The following is a 17,101-nucleotide window of genomic DNA, read 5'->3' as shown; positions in this document are numbered from 1 at the left end:
CTGGAGCTCAAGCAAAGTTGTGGCCTTAGTGGCAGCCAATCAAAATTCACTTTGACCTTCAAAAATTACACCAACTCTTCTCTCTCTCTCTCTCTCTCTCTCTCTCTCAGATTACTATATATACATCTGCAAATATCTTCATTTTTCTCACATTATTTGGCAGAGAAGCTTTCAAATTTCAAGCCAACCTTTTAAAGACTGATAAAATATGCCTGAGAAAGATATTTCAAGTGTCCTGAAAAAACCTCGTCTTGTGGTGAGGAACTTCTTGGCCAGGCCTCAGCATGAAGGAGTTGGAGCCATTGTTAGAAGGAGCATAGGGAGGTACGTAATATATTGATCACTGAGTTGTAAAGCCAGATCGAACCTTTCTGCCTGTTTTTTAACTAACATAAATGGAATGCTGAGATATTTGAGATGGCTGAGTCAATGGGTGGTTGTGTTTTTTGCAGGTTCGAGCTGAAATACTTTGATCCTTTCCTTGTTTTGGATGAGTTCTCAGGTGGGTTCTCTTTCCTTTATTATGTTTCTTTATTGAATACAGGAATTCATTTCCACTAGTAAGTAGGATGTTTCAGATTCGATTATCATGAATCACGAGTTTGATACTTAATAGGCTTTGCCTAGCCATCCCCAATATCGTTCTGCAAAAGAAAGTTGTTATTATTTTCTAATATTGCTGTTGCAATTGCAGTTACTGCTCCTGCTGGTTTTCCGGATCATCCACACAGAGGATTTGAGACAGTGACCTACATGTTGCAGGTATAGAAACCATTTATAATCATTTTTTATTTGCTGGAGAGCGGTATCATTTACATTTCTAGCTAACCCATTTCTTATAATTTATCCCAGAATTAACTTTATTAAAAAAGTCCCTCTCATCTGAATAAATTTAATCAGTGAAATAACTAGCTATTGTTTTGATAATTAACGGGTGAACTTAATTAATTACCTTATTTAACCGCAATTTCATGTGTTTTGGGGTGATTAGGGAGCTGTGACACATGAAGATTTTGAAGGGCACAAAGGGACAATAGGAGCTGGTGACTTGCAATGGATGACCGCAGGAAGAGGTATCCTTCACTCAGAAATGCCTGCCGCCCAGGGAACCCAAAAGGGTTTACAATTATGGATAAACCTCTCCTCCTCGCAAAAAATGTATGTATCCCTACCTTAATTATCAATTCATTTAGACACATTGACCATGCATTCAAAACTTGTAAATGGGTTGGCTGCGTGACATATACTTGATGTCATCTAAGCGTCATGCATTTTAGGCATCATACTAATTTCATAGCATATAGTCTCGCAACATAAGATGAAGATTATGTTACACACTGAACTTATAAATAATTTTTTAAGTGAATTTACGTAAAAATGAGTTCAAATGCAACATAAACATAGTTTGATAATATAAGTATCGTAAGAGAACATTATACACATAGATATAGGATATTCTCAAGGAGATTGGTCATCATAGGATTATCCTTTTTTAAAAGTGCTTTATAGATACTGTGAAACTATGGGCCTTTTTACTCGTATTCCACGGTACTTAGGAATATTGAATAAGCTTTGACAGATAATAAGAGTTGAGACTTTTATTATGGTTGGTTTTATGTTTGGTCAATAAATGAAGTCTGAATAACATTATTTATTGTTTAATCGAGAAATAATTTGGGTAAATTAACACAGGATTGAGCCAAAGTACCAAGAAATACTGAGCAAAGACATTGCAGAGGCTTCAAAAGATGGGATCACAGTTAGGGTAATAGCTGGAGAAGCCTTGGAAACAAAGTCACCAATTTACACAAGGACCCCAACCATGTACTTGGACTTCACCCTGAAACCAGGAGCGCACTTGCAACAGCCAATACCAACATCCTGGAATGCATTTGTCTACGTGTTGGAGGGGGAGGGTACTTTTGGAAGTCCACAATCTTTGCCTGTGACAGCCCACCACCTTCTTCTTCTTGGAATTTCTGGGGATGGCCTGGAGACATGGAACAAGTCATCCAAAACCCTAAGATTTATCTTAGTTGGTGGTGAGCCTCTGGGGGAGCCTATTACGCAATTTGGACCCTTTGTGATGAACAGTCAAGAAGAGATTGATCAGACCATTGAGGATTTTGAAAATTGTGTCAATGGATTTGAGAAGGCTAGACATTGGAGTTCTGGAGATCCACTTAATTAACCCTGAGTTTTAGTTCCTGTATTATTTGAGAATTTATTTGTTGCTTTAATTAAATCAAATTCTGGGCCACAAAATTGTTCAAGACTGAGGAAATATGAACTTAAGTGCTTCTAGCATTCATCTGGGAAGCTTAACTGATTCACTAGTATTATTGCCCCTTGTATTTGTTAATAAAGGAGGCCTAAAAGCTGTTGTTTACACTTTACATGCAATTGTATTATACAAAATGCTAGACTCATGTTCAGGATTCCATTGTGAATCTAGTGAAATATTTCTTTTTGCATGGTTGTAGCTTCAAACTTATTAATCATACCAATATTGCTTTGATATCCAAGGTGGATTGTACTCTGAAATTGTTGATCAATTAGACCTATTAACTTATGTAATGTTAGTTATAAAATAATTAAAAAAATCATTGTTAGCAGATTGAATCCAATTTTAAATGATTGATCAATGAGCATTGCCCTTGGGAAGTCTGTATACACGAAAATATTCTTTATTGCTCATGAGTTGTTCACTCAGTCCAAATCAAAGAAAGGAAGGATCAGATCAATGGCGGTGAAATTTGATTTGGAAAAAGCTTATGATCCATTAGATTGGAACTATATTAAATCAATTCTTTCTAAATTTGATTTAGTGCTAGATGGATTGATTTGATTATGGAGTGTATTATTTCTGCTTCTTTCTCTTGATTTAACTAATGGTGAGGAAAAATGTTTTTCTACCCTTCAAAGGGTATTAAACAGGGTGATTTCCTCTCACCGTTTATCCTTCATTTTATGCGTGGAGCCTTTTATTAAGCAGCTTAATAACTTGGCTTCAAAAGAACAGGGTGATTTTCCCTCACCTTTTATTAAGCAGCTTAATAATAGCTAAAAATCATGTTGGTATCTTATCTTCTCCCCATGGTTTTTAGAATTTCTAATTTGTTTTTGCCGATGATTGCTTGATTTTCAGTAAAGCCTCTACTAAAGCTGCTAGAAGAATTTTGGGTATTCTAAATCAATTTTTCGCTGCCTCCGGTCAGAAGATGATTAACTTCCACAAATCTCCCCTTTATTTTTAGAGTAATACACTAACAACTTGAGAAATGATATTGTGGCTACTTTATAAATTCAACACAGAACTACTACGAAAATGTTAGGGAAACCAAAATTATTTATTTATTTTTTTTTTTGGAAAGATTCCGTTAACTCCAAGGAACTTTCATTAAGAATTCAGAAAAAGTATGCAAATTGGAAAGTCAATACCCTTTCTTGTGCATGGAAGTTAATTCTTATTAAATTTGATTTGGCTATATGTTGAACCATGTTATGGCGTGTTTTAAATGCCCAAGCAAAGTTGTAATTACAACTAACAAAGAAAATAAAAAGTTTTTGTGGGGTAAAGCGTCCCCTAGTACTTGGAGAGACGTTTGCTTACCTAAATCTATTGGGGGAGGGATGGGGATTAGAAATGTTGGGCATTTTTTAACAATGTTTATTTGGCCAAGCTTGCTTCGAAGACTAATGAAAATAGTTGGTGGGTGTAAGTTGTGAGACACAAATTTGAGAGATGAGCATTTCCTTACAACGAAATTCCGGCAAAACCTTTCTTTGGCCTACAAAGGAATCTTTTTTTTCTTCTCTAGAAATGTACTCTACAAAGGGATGATGTGGGTTGTGGAAAGGGAACTTTAACGAAAACTTCCGGTACTGTTTACTTTAACAAAAAATCACATTTTTACACTAAAAAGTCAATCCTGATACTATTCACTTTACCTTTTATTTTGTCCTTATCGTTAAAACTCAAAGTTTTCAAGTTCTTTTTTTATCAGTTTTCCTAAAAGAGAACTTTAACCGGGTTTTACACTAATGGTCAAAACATTATGTTTTGGACCCATTTTTCCTTCATATCCTAGAAGCACAGATGTTATAAATATCAACTGGAACTTTAAAGTTAATGATGTCTAATGAATAGAAGATGGGACAAACAATTGATTTGTCTCTTGTTTCCACTGATGTTGTAAGTAAAATATGTATTATTACTCTTCCTTTGCAGGATAAGCCTGATGAGTTTGTGTAGGGACCTTCTGCTAAAGGTGTTTTCTAAGTCAAAACTGCTACTTGATTCCAAGTTGAGGAAAGTAGAAATGCTCCCTATTGTATATAAGTAGGCATTGTTTTGTAACTTTTGTTCCTATTCATATTACTTTGTATTGTTTTGCCATAGAATATTGTATCCATATGCATTTTTGGTACATACTATATAGGTTATTTACAATTTTTTTTACACTACGGATTCATTCATTTGACTTTTATTGTTTCAAAGTTCTATGGTTACATTGTCTTTTTCTACCCATTTATTCAATGAAAATTTTCTTTTTCTAGTGTAGCCATTTCTAATTTATATACCATGCAATATGAGATTTTAAATCCCTTAACATGTCAAGTAATAAATGTCAAATATATGATATGCATATTAATAGTAATAATGAGGTGTACAAAGTGAAGGACTTTGATTAAAAATTGAGAACATTAAGGTTTCAATCAAAGCATGTGCATGAATAGGAACCAGATCCCTAGTCTCCCTTTTATTTTTAGTGATTGTGAATTTGTGGTATGGGATTGAATGAAAAATTTAACTGAGTACTATTTTTGTTTTGGATGATCACATGTGTTGTTGAATTTGCACAAGAGATAGAAGTATAAAGAAATAGCATAGCCGCAAGTTTGATGAATGCATCAAGCTAGACTATTTTTACACTGAACAACTTTACATATTTAATCTTTTTGAAGTTTGTATTATATAGTTGAGGGTATTTCAATTAACTCAAAAATATTATAACGTTATTATATATTTGATGGTTAGCTACTTTATTTCAATGAAGTAATTTTGTCGTAATAATTATTTAGTATTGTGGCTAGATAAAGTAAGGCAGGGATTATAAGAAAATATATATGTAACAAATTCACCAATATTTTATGTTTTTAACTACCTAATTAAATTACTAATACATCAGTAACATAACATGTCTTTTTTTGTTTTTTTTAATTATTATTAGTAAGAGTAGGATTACAAACCTTGGTTGCATGGGTAGAAGTTTAATACACAGCAGTTTTATATAAAAGTTTACCAAATACTTTGATAATGTTTTTTGTTTTTCAAAAAATGATAATGTTCTTTTTTGCTAAAAATATTTTTAACAATATAGTTAGCCAAACACAACTATTTTTGCCACTTAATACTAAGGTCTATGATATTTCTCTTCACTTGTAAGTGAGAGATCTTAGCCTCAATTGACATTATACTAGACCATTGTGAGGATAAGTCTGAAGGGAAAATATGAGATTTATGTGGGATTTCTAGTGACTAGCATGCATATACAATTCAAAATTTATATACGAAAGCAACGGAAGCATGTCATACATTTTATCAAAGCTATAGTCATGCAAATCCCCTTCAAGATGCATAGGTTTATATAAGATGCATCAAAAACAATTTATTGAAGAACAAAGTTTAGGAGTAGTTTTGTACCTCTTGATCTAGATCTAAGACCGAGGATTGACCACCTCCAAGCTCTTTGCTCCTTGAACTCCTTGAGCCTAGCCTCCCTCCTTGCCTCCTCCACTTTGTTGAGAATGAGTGCTCCTAGGTCCTCTTCAAGTTTCCAAAGATATGAAAACCTCTAAAGATCCTCACCCACTTTGTAATGAGAAAGATGAAGGAATTAACCAAAGGGTGATAAGATGATTAGCTAGAATTCCCTTTGGTGGCCGGCCCTTTGAAGTTTTTAGAGAGAATAATTCTCATTTCTTTTGTGTATCATGAACCACCTAACACACTCACACACACTTTCATTATATTATGTTCCTTTTATTTCTTAAAGAAACAAATCAACAATTGACTTACTTTCTCTCCCTTCTCATATGGCCGGCCTATTGTGTTTAATTTGGGCTTTGGGCTTTTAATTATTTCAAGTCATCCAATGCTTGAATAAAAGCCCAATGGGTTTTGGCCCAATGGGCCCGATTAAACCCGAACGTTTCTTTAAGCCCAAAACGATCTTTATCGCTTTTATGATTTCTTTAGACTTTCTAAATTAATCAAAACACTTAATTAATCCAATTAATTATTTCCTTCATCCATTAGTTACTCACTACAAGAGTGTATCGGTGAACAATCTTTTAGGTTCTAATTAGCAAGGCAGTGAGGTGATTGGCACCAATCCAATTGATTATCCAATCACTTAGTGATTTAAAACTTACTTTTAATTCACCTTCCTTTTAATGACTACATTTAATCATCTAGAAGAACTCACAAGCCATGAGTGACATCTAATCATATATCATGGCTACCCAAGCTAATGTAGAAGTTATTCGGAGAACCTATTCAGTTGGAATTACAATGTAATTCGATCCTTCTCTAAAACAATACTCTCAATCACATTACTAGGGTATGGATTTATAATGTCAAACCCCTAATGTGATTATTCCTTCTTATACGATTCATTTGAGACGTATAGGAACGCTTTCCTTTATTACGCTCGATACTTCGGCCGAAGATTCTCGAATCATATCTTAGAGTATTCATCCTCTCTTATCGAAGATTAGAGATTCCTTGTTGCGCATTCACTTGCCTTCATGGCTAAGTGGCTTAACCCCAACGATGCCTTGGACACTCTCGAATGGAATGACTTTAACATAATCAAAGATTAAGTACTTAACCACAAGACAACGAGATGCCTCAGGTCAAAGGATTACTTACATTATTCCAACCATTAGAGTTACTTGCTTGACATGTGAGTAGACCTCCATGCAAGTACTCTCGTTCGATTGTGTTCAGTGAACTCATTCCCTTAATGAGCACCTACATGCTTGTCTTAGTGTCGCTACACGAATGGGATGAGACTTTCCATCCTTCCAATTGAAGCGGACATAGTATGTACCAGTCTATGGATTGTCAGTATCCCTCCGACAATCCTTATGACCAGGAACCTTTTTGGACATGATGGTTATGAGAAGAAGGTCTCTGTAACCTAACATCATTAGGTTACTTCTTCCATCGATCCATTGTCCATGGATTCACTATTTAGGACATATTTCGTTCATTGAGATAGTCCCAATTAGTATCTTTGCCTTCCGATGTATAAGAGTCATATATATACATCAATTCATTGTCCTGAAAGGTTTCTTCCAAAGATTGACTTTCAGGGCATATTTCCAACAATCTCCCACTTGCACTAAAGTCAATCACTAGTGTATCTTATACATCCAACAATCTCCTTCTCTTATGCTCGTAGGTTAACTTGGTTATGTATTTAATCGCCTTTTATTTTAAAAGGGATTTACTTATCAAATGTTTCTAAAACATTTTGATGATGTCTCTTTCTTGTGTTCGAATACTTTGATGAGACCTTGATTCCATGGCTTGAGCTATCGCCCCATTACGTCGTAGTATCCTACTAACGACCTTATGGTTTGGATTCAATCATTGGTTCTAAAAGAACCCCTTCCATTCAAAACACCTTTTGAAGCAGTTTCTAAAACAATATATCGATATATATATTTCGTTTGTATACTTTATACAAACTTTGCTCCAACCTTGAGACCATTGTAGTACGATACTAACAATACATTCATATGATTAGTACTTCATCCATTATGAAGTTCCATTTGTTAAAATGGGTTATTTTCACTTTGGTTCGTAACTTAAGTGAATGCACGCTTCCAAAGTCCCACTTTGATGTTCCTTTCTTAAAGGCAATAATACTCTATCAGTTGCTTTGGTTCTGATCCTGGGATATAGTAATATCTTAAAGTGATAACCCATGGTCTTTCACTTTTGGATATCTACTCACAAGTCCATACATGTGTCCCTTTTGTGATTTTATGACACATATGAAAAAGATTTTCTATCATATAAGAAAATTTTATGATTTGAACCATGAGGTGACGAATTTGAATTGTCTTGTTGTTAAACTATATGTTGTGACTCATTTTGAAACTATTCCCTTTTGTTTCATCAACTTGTCCATATGCTTTGTTATTAGCTTGTTCTCGTAAAAGAGAATGATGGACAACTTCCAACATATAACCATTTTATGCTAGGTTGACGAAACCAACATTCAAAGACTATTCTTTAGAATGTTACACAACATAGATTTTTAACGTTTTGAAGAGCTTGAGTCTTTTAACAATTAAAATTTCAAACTCTTAATAATAGTCAAATACTATTATTATTCAGACAACTATAAACCAATCATATTCAAGTTTATATCCATTTTAACACCTCCCACTATTTCTTATGACTTTAATGAGAAATTATTTCATACATTCAAAAATGTATAAACGTGGAATGTACGAGTAGAGGACATTGTGTAGTAGTTTTAAAACCTTTCAAGCTCATCTGTTTCAACCTTCATTAAGTTGATGCCTTGTTATTAAGTGATTAAAATCTTTAAACCTTTTATAGATTTAGACACTTCTTTCTTGGTTTTAATCACTAACACACTTAACATTTTAAAACAATTTTAAGAATGCCCAATTAGTTGTTCAAAACTACTAATTGAATCAAGAGTGACCTTGATTATTGTGTTTTAAGTGATAACCCTAGAAAACGTTTTTCTTATTACTTATATCATTATAATGTGATATAAATCTTGTATCTCAACTAGGATACAACAAGACAATATTCAATTCATAACACTACTTTAAGGAAATAATATATTAGAAGGCATTCATCACATTACATTAATATGATAACACAAACATTCACAATGTTTTAACTTAAAAGGAATTAGCTCTAAACATTTAGAGACTTATTTAAGTACCTTCAAACATTTAGGCATTAATAGTGGTCTTCCATCATATGAAGCCACATAATAAGTTCTTAACATAATAAGAAAGTTTAAAGACAATCTTTAAATGCCTAAACAAACTTCCCAAGTAGTAAGCAAAATCATGGTGACCGAACCCTTCTTCACTCTTTTATTTGCTTGTTCCTCTTCTACTTAGCTCCTCCACCTATATACATTTATACAAGTGATTAGCACTTTATATCAAATATAAATATTTAGAAGATCTAACAATTAGAATTGAAGATGAGAACATAAACCATACCTTGTGGCTTGTCCTTAAGAGTTGCAAGGTAAAACTTGCAATTCCTCCTCCAATGCCCCTCCTTTCCACAGTGGTGGCAAGTCCCCTTGGGCTCCATTTCCTTTTTCTTTTTCTTCACTCCTCCTTTTGGCTTAGGAGTGGGAGACTTTATCTCCTTCCCCTTTCCTTTGCCATACGGCTTAGGATTGGAAGAGGATGGCTTGTTATAGGCTACTGCAACAGTCCCTACAACGTTCTCTTTCATAGTCTTCTCAGCAGTTACTAACATGTTTAGTAACTCAGAGAGAGTACTATCTATTTTATTCATATTGTAGTTCATTACGAACTGTGAGAATGAATCAGAAAGAGAAGCCAATATAAAGTCCTGGGCCAATTCCCCGTCAAGTGGAGTACCTAGGTTCTCCAGTTGTTCAATGAATCCTATCATCTTCAGTGCATGTTGATGCACTGGAGCCCCTTTGACCATCTTGGTCTTCACAAGTTCACAAACAGTGTTAAAGCGACGGTTGCGCGTCCCTTCACCATATAACTCCGTAAGATGGAGTATTATGGAAAATGCACTGTCCATGCCCTCGTGCTGTCTCTGTAGCTCCTCATTCATGGAGGCCAACAGATAGCACTTGGCTTGTGTATCATCCTCAACGTGCTTGTCATACTTAGCACGTTCATCCTCTGTGGCCTCAGGGCCAAGAGGTATGTCAGGAAGAGGCTTATCAAGTACGTAAATAATCTTCTCCAACGTTAGGAGAATCTTGACATTACGATACCATGATGGGAAATTGTGCCCCTCTAGGCAATGTTTGTCGAGTATTTTCGCGAATGTGCTTCCAACCATATCTAAATACATAAACAATAAAATAAATTAGTTTGATTGTTGTTTAAGTCACACGATTCGGGTCTTTAAACCGAATGACACCACCCACCATTTTTGGCAAATTCCATATCCCTCAAGATGGAATCCGGGAGATTTCAAAGAAAGCTCCTAGCAGGTTATAGGAGGCTCACTATTACCAAGCCCACCTCACGATGATACGATGTTGGCTAGCAAAAATAATAATGAGAGGGTACACTTACCCATTTACAACTCTTGTAATTACCCATCTAGTTTGGCCTCTAGAGAATGTTGCCTCACGATGATACGATGTTGGCATTATTGCACTTAGTTAAGTTATTCCCACCATGCTTAGTTCATGTAGGGGTTCAAGAATAACCTCACGATGATACGATGTTGGCTATCCTCGTTGCCTACACTTACCTCATCATATGTTCATGGACTCCTCCTGAGTGTAAGCATGCACTTTGTACTCCCCCATGATAGGGTGAAGCCGGTGTACAAGTCACAAACGATTGGAGCCCACCACGGTGGAAGGCCTACGAAGAAATGTTCAAAAAACATCTCTCGTTTATCAACTTAATATTCGTTTGTTGAGGGATTTTAAGGTCTCATCAATTTTATTTATTTAAACATATTCAAATAAATTGTCCTATTACAACTACTAGTCCAAAGTTAATGAAATTAGTAGCATATGATATCCCCACTATTCGTTTTCATAAAACAAATCAATATCAAAACATTTTTCAAAATATTGGAGATATATATAACTACTAATTGAAATCATTATAGTTTAGTAGCGTATGATACTCCCACTATTTGTTTTGAGAAAAACAAATCAATATCAAAAACGAATTTTTCAAATATTGGAAGTAACTACTACTACTACGGGTTTTGCAATCCTTTGAAATTGGACTTTATAGTTATCTTAGGCTCTTGGATGACCATGGACTTATTGGGTTATTGCAACAACGAGCCAACATTGTTGAATAAGATCTCGGGGAGGTTGTGTCAATTTAATTACGTGCTTTTCAATCCAATTAAAACATTTTCATTGAGCCATTAGAAATGAAAGACAATCATTCATTGCTTATTAGGGCGTTGGACCCATTTAATCTTGAATCTCATGTCAAAACCCTCTTTTAGTTATGTCTCCTTACCAATAGTTAAAGAAACTCTAGTCTAGCACTAGAGGGAATCAACTAACTAAAAGAGATTAAGAAGTAATAAGAATTACAAACCGATTTGTACAAATTCCTACAAATTACATATACTAAGAGGGAGAGATAGATTAATGTCGAAACGTGACAAGGTCCAATTGAAACAGTAATTAAAACACATTCCCAAGGTTCAAACAATTTGATTTTAGCGCCTTATCTCATAGCTCAATTATCGTTTAAGGCATAAGTCCATAGTCACCCATTTACTAATTACTCAATCATATTAAATAATCAAATGGAATGCAACATATAAACAATTAGATTTAGTGCATATGGGCATAATTCAATGATGAGTTTAAACATTAAATAAAATTAAAATCAAACATTTCAATTTTTAAATAGTAGGGGTCTAAATGCAAATATGAAAAAGTTAGGGGTCAAACCATAAATACTAAAAGTAATACCAAACTTTTCATGATTACAAAAGGACCCTCAAGTGGGTAAACCATTGAGGATGGCCGGCCATATTAAGGGGAAGGTGGGTAGGTCTCACCCACCTTGCATTATTTCAACTTAAAGAAGAAAAAATCTTGTTTGCCACTTAGTTTTGTTTTAAGGACTTTAAGAAAAAGAATGATTGAAATATATATCTAGACAATTCTAGGTATTAATTTAAATTTTGGTGTAGGCTATGGATGGTATGTACATCATCCATAACCACAAAACAATGCATGTAAAACCATTTTCACCAAAAACCAAACCATGAACACCAAGAACAAAACCATGAACATATTTTCAAGATTTGTATGTTCTTGGTGATTTTTCAAACCCAAAAAACAAAAGTGACAAGATCACTACTTTCTAGCTTCAAAGTGTGTGTGTGAGGTTCAAAACAAAACACAAACACTAACAAAAAATCCCCATTTAGCCGAACCCCCTTTGAAGAACAAAACCCCAAAATTTTTGTTTCTAAACCCTCTTTTCATTCATGCATCCAAAACATTTTTGCATACATATCTTTCTCAACTATTGATACACCTTTTCAACATTTGAAAAAGACAAAAGATAAACATATTTTGAATGAAAAACAATTTAAACTCAAACTTCATTCATGCATCAAAAACACTTTTCTTGCATATCCTTTTTCAACTTTTGATTTACAATTTTTCAACAATTTGAAAAAAACAAAAGATAAACATATTTTGAATGAAGCAATAATATGACATACATAAAATTAAAACCCATATGCATAAAATCTAAAAGGACACATCATACATAAACCTTTGGCTCTGATACCACTTGAAGGGAAAATATGAGATTTATGTGGGATTTCTAGTGACTAGCATGCATATACAATTCAAAATTTATATACGAAAGCAACGGAAGCATGTCATACATTTTATCAAAGCTATAGTCATGCAAATCCCCTTCAAGATGCATAGGTTTATATAAGATGCATCAAAAACAATTTATTGAAGAACAAAGTTTAGGAGTAGTTTTGTACCTCTTGATCTAGATCTAAGACCGAGGATTGACCACCTCCAAGCTCTTTGCTCCTTGAACTCCTTGAGCCTAGCCTCCCTCCTTGCCTCCTCCACTTTGTTGAGAATGAGTGCTCCTAGGTCCTCTTCAAGTTTCCAAAGATATGAAAACCTCTAAAGATCCTCACCCACTTTGTAATGAGAAAGATGAAGGAATTAACCAAAGGGTGATAAGATGATTAGCTAGAATTCCCTTTGGTGGCCGGCCCTTTGAAGTTTTTAGAGAGAATAATTCTCATTTCTTTTGTGTATCATGAACCACCTAACACACTCACACACACTTTCATTATATTATGTTCCTTTTATTTCTTAAAGAAACAAATCAACAATTGACTTACTTTCTCTCCCTTCTCATATGGCCGGCCTATTGTGTTTAATTTGGGCTTTGGGCTTTTAATTATTTCAAGTCATCCAATGCTTGAATAAAAGCCCAATGGGTTTTGGCCCAATGGGCCCGATTAAACCCGAACGTTTCTTTAAGCCCAAAACGATCTTTATCGCTTTTATGATTTCTTTAGACTTTCTAAATTAATCAAAACACTTAATTAATCCAATTAATTATTTCCTTCATCCATTAGTTACTCACTACAAGAGTGTATCGGTGAACAATCTTTTAGGTTCTAATTAGCAAGGCAGTGAGGTGATTGGCACCAATCCAATTGATTATCCAATCACTTAGTGATTTAAAACTTACTTTTAATTCACCTTCCTTTTAATGACTACATTTAATCATCTAGAAGAACTCACAAGCCATGAGTGACATCTAATCATATATCATGGCTACCCAAGCTAATGTAGAAGTTATTCGGAGAACCTATTCAGTTGGAATTACAATGTAATTCGATCCTTCTCTAAAACAATACTCTCAATCACATTACTAGGGTATGGATTTATAATGTCAAACCCCTAATGTGATTATTCCTTCTTATACGATTCATTTGAGACGTATAGGAACGCTTTCCTTTATTACGCTCGATACTTCGGCCGAAGATTCTCGAATCATATCTTAGAGTATTCATCCTCTCTTATCGAAGATTAGAGATTCCTTGTTGCGCATTCACTTGCCTTCATGGCTAAGTGGCTTAACCCCAACGATGCCTTGGACACTCTCGAATGGAATGACTTTAACATAATCAAAGATTAAGTACTTAACCACAAGACAACGAGATGCCTCAGGTCAAAGGATTACTTACATTATTCCAACCATTAGAGTTACTTGCTTGACATGTGAGTAGACCTCCATGCAAGTACTCTCGTTCGATTGTGTTCAGTGAACTCATTCCCTTAATGAGCACCTACATGCTTGTCTTAGTGTCGCTACACGAATGGGATGAGACTTTCCATCCTTCCAATTGAAGCGGACATAGTATGTACCAGTCTATGGATTGTCAGTATCCCTCCGACAATCCTTATGACCAGGAACCTTTTTGGACATGATGGTTATGAGAAGAAGGTCTCTGTAACCTAACATCATTAGGTTACTTCTTCCATCGATCCATTGTCCATGGATTCACTATTTAGGACATATTTCGTTCATTGAGATAGTCCCAATTAGTATCTTTGCCTTCCGATGTATAAGAGTCATATATATACATCAATTCATTGTCCTGAAAGGTTTCTTCCAAAGATTGACTTTCAGGGCATATTTCCAACAAAGTCAACTTTCTCCTTCGTACTATAAATAATATCATTTGGGGTAAATTACATAAAACTACCTCAACTATTAGGTCAATCACAGTTTCATACCTCATCTTTAAAAAATGTCAATGTCATACCTCATCTTACGAATTTGTTACAATTTCATAACTTCCGTTAGTTTGTCCGTCAATTCTTTCGTTAAATAGTGACGTGGCTTAAAAAAATTAATTAAATATTAAAAACTAAAAATAAATAAAACCTTTTTTTATGCATGGGGGACCCATCCCTTATCCCCCTCACCTTTCTTCCCCGCTTCTATCTTCCCCTACCCCAAACCCAGATCCAACCTGCTCCTGTCTTCCCCCAACCCACCCGGCCCTCCACCCGAGCAAAACGCTCATCGATGCCTAGCTCGCCACTGGGAAGCTCGATCCGGAGGAATCGAATCTCGTTGAAATTCTTCAAGACTTGGGTCGGGGAGTGGTGGGTGATGCCGGATTGACATTCCTTCCTTCCATATAAAGTGAAGAAGTTACCTTGTATTAAGCTCAACAATTGGCGCCATTTTGTCTTCTACTGTCCTGAGCAATGAAAAAAATGGAACCTTCAAAATATCAAAAAAATCATTTCCTTTCTCCCACATTTTCCGAGCAACCAAACAAAGCAAAACCATTCAATTTTTCCCAAAAAAAAAAAAAAAAAAAAAAAAAAAAAACAAAACAAAACCCCAAGTTGTATTCACAAGAGAGTGCCGACCTACCTCAAAGTCTCATTAACTTCGGTCCTAAAACCTCTTATTCTCAACGTGCATCTGACATTTACAGCAGGCTGAAATTCCCAAATCCCCCACAAATCAAAATTTACAAACCCTTAAAATCCCAACAAATTTACGAGTTCGTGGAGAGGGATTCAAACCCCACGAAACTTTCATAGCCGTTGGACCAAAACACTAAACTATTTCTCGGCCTGAGAAAATCAAGATCTAATTTTTAATTTAAACCCGTGATGTTTTGGGGGAAAAGATTTGTGGGTATTGGAGAAGGGGACAAAAAAGGTTGAAACTTGCAATTAGAAATGATAAAAGGGGGTTCCGAAATAGAGACAGCGGTGGAGGAAGAGAAGAGAGGCACCTGGTGGGAATGGGAGTGGCCGGTTACTGCTAGAGCTGCTGTTGCTGCTTTTGTTTCTTCTCTGTGTAGGCTTTCGGGAGGGGGCAGGCGTGGTCTCCTGAATTGAGGTGGAGCCTTGGTGGTGGTCCAAAACCAATAACTTCTTTTAGTTTTAAAATTTTGATGCTCATGGAATAACTTGAATACCTGGGTTTGGGGTGGGATCTGGGTTTGGGTTGGGGGAAGAAAGGTGAGGGGGATAAGGGGTGGGTCCCCTACGCAAAAAAAAGAAAAAAAGATTTTATTTTTTTTAGTTTTTAATATTTAATTAATATTTTTATTTTTTATTTTTTTAAGCTACGTCACAATTTAACAGAAGAATTGACAGACAAATTGATGAAATGTATGAAATTGTAACAAATTCGTAAGATGAGATATGACATTGACATTTTTTAAAGATGAGATATGACATTGACATTTTTTAAAGATGAGATATGAAAATGCGACTGACTCAATAGTTGAGGTAGTTTTATGTAATTTACCTATCATTTGTTAAAAAAAAAAATAAAGGTAAATATTAGTTTACTACCCTCAAGTTTCATGGTTTTCAACATTTGGTACATAAAGTTTTTTTCATCCCAAAGTCATACCTAAAGTGTTAATTTTGGAATAGTCTCATACATCCATTAGTCTGGCTGTTAAATAGCCATTAACTGATGACGTGGTGCCCATGTGGAGAATAAATGGGCACCACGTGTTAATATGGGTCCATGTGAATATTAAAAATAAAAAATTAGAATTTTAAAAATATAAAAAATTGAAAAAAAAAATTATGGGCGTTCATTCACCCCTCCCGACCCCTTCCCTCCTTCTCTCTCCCTTCTCTTCCCTGCACCCAACCTCCTCACACACCAACCCATTCCCCTCCTACATCCACCCATTCCCCTCATTCTCCCTCCCTTCTCTCCTTTGCACTCCACTTCCACTTTCCTAAACAGCGAGTTCCCGGTCACAACCACCACTGACACCGTCGTCGCGAAAACCTACCATCGCCAGCCGACTCGACAGGATCTCGAAATCCTAGCTCTTCTTCAAGCTCTCAATGTACTCCGACAGTGTCACGAAGAACGACGACGTCGTTTCGTCCTTCGTCTTTATCACCCTAGCAGTGGGTGCCCTGCCCTCCTCGTCCATCTCGAGGCGCATCTTTTTCAGCGCTACCAATTGGCTGGTGGCTTTGTCCTTTGCCTTGTAGACCTTGCCTTACGTACCTTTGCCGACCTTCTCGAGCTTCTCATACTTCTCCATTTCTGAGAGATCGGGAAACGGAAACCCTAGAAATTTGAATTTCTAGTTCTCCCTCTTGTTTTTCTGGATCGAAATCGGTGGGTGTGCAAGTGGGTGAGTGTGTGGGGGGGAGGGTGAGTGCAGAGGAGAGAAGGGAGGGAGAATGAGGGGAATGGGTGGGTGTGCAGGGAGGTTGGGTGCAGGGAAGAGAACGGAGGTTAGGAGGGGCGAACGAATGCCCAT

The 17,101-nt window shown here is 35.7% G+C and overlaps 1 protein-coding gene and 1 long non-coding RNA gene across 4 annotated transcripts; one reads left to right on the top strand and one right to left on the bottom strand.

Annotated features, from left to right (window-relative positions):
* The first annotated feature begins 126 nt into the window (after window positions 1–126).
* LOC103940106 (pirin-like protein) lies at window positions 127–2,525 on the top strand. Its single transcript, XM_009350187.3, has 5 exons — window positions 127–324; window positions 453–502; window positions 695–762; window positions 992–1,158; window positions 1,693–2,525. Exons 1-5 carry the CDS (start codon window positions 209–211, stop codon window positions 2,189–2,191), a joined length of 900 nt encoding a protein of 299 aa, XP_009348462.2. The 5' UTR covers window positions 127–208; the 3' UTR covers window positions 2,192–2,525.
* A 12,023-nt stretch (window positions 2,526–14,548) lies between these two features.
* On the bottom strand, window positions 14,549–16,034 carry LOC125472194. 3 transcript variants are annotated; one of them, XR_007254119.1, is made up of 3 exons: window positions 15,593–16,034; window positions 15,223–15,290; window positions 14,549–15,043 (listed from the first exon to the last, which is right to left on the bottom strand). It is a non-coding gene; the product is annotated as an uncharacterized LOC125472194 (long non-coding RNA). The 3 variants fall into 3 exon arrangements; XR_007254120.1 differs by lacking the exon at window positions 15,223–15,290 and having other exon boundaries at window positions 14,549–15,066; XR_007254118.1 differs by lacking the exon at window positions 15,223–15,290.
* Window positions 16,035–17,101: the final 1,067 nt, after the last annotated feature.

Source organism: the organism of the source record quoted next, unplaced genomic scaffold (genome assembly GCF_019419815.1).
Source record: "Pyrus x bretschneideri cultivar Hongxiangsu unplaced genomic scaffold, Pyrus_bretschneideri_v1 Contig66, whole genome shotgun sequence".
Classification (NCBI taxonomy): Eukaryota; Viridiplantae; Streptophyta; class Magnoliopsida; order Rosales; family Rosaceae; genus Pyrus; species Pyrus x bretschneideri.
Note: the sequence above shows the minus strand (reverse complement) of the source record. Positions and strands in the feature narration are given on the sequence as shown.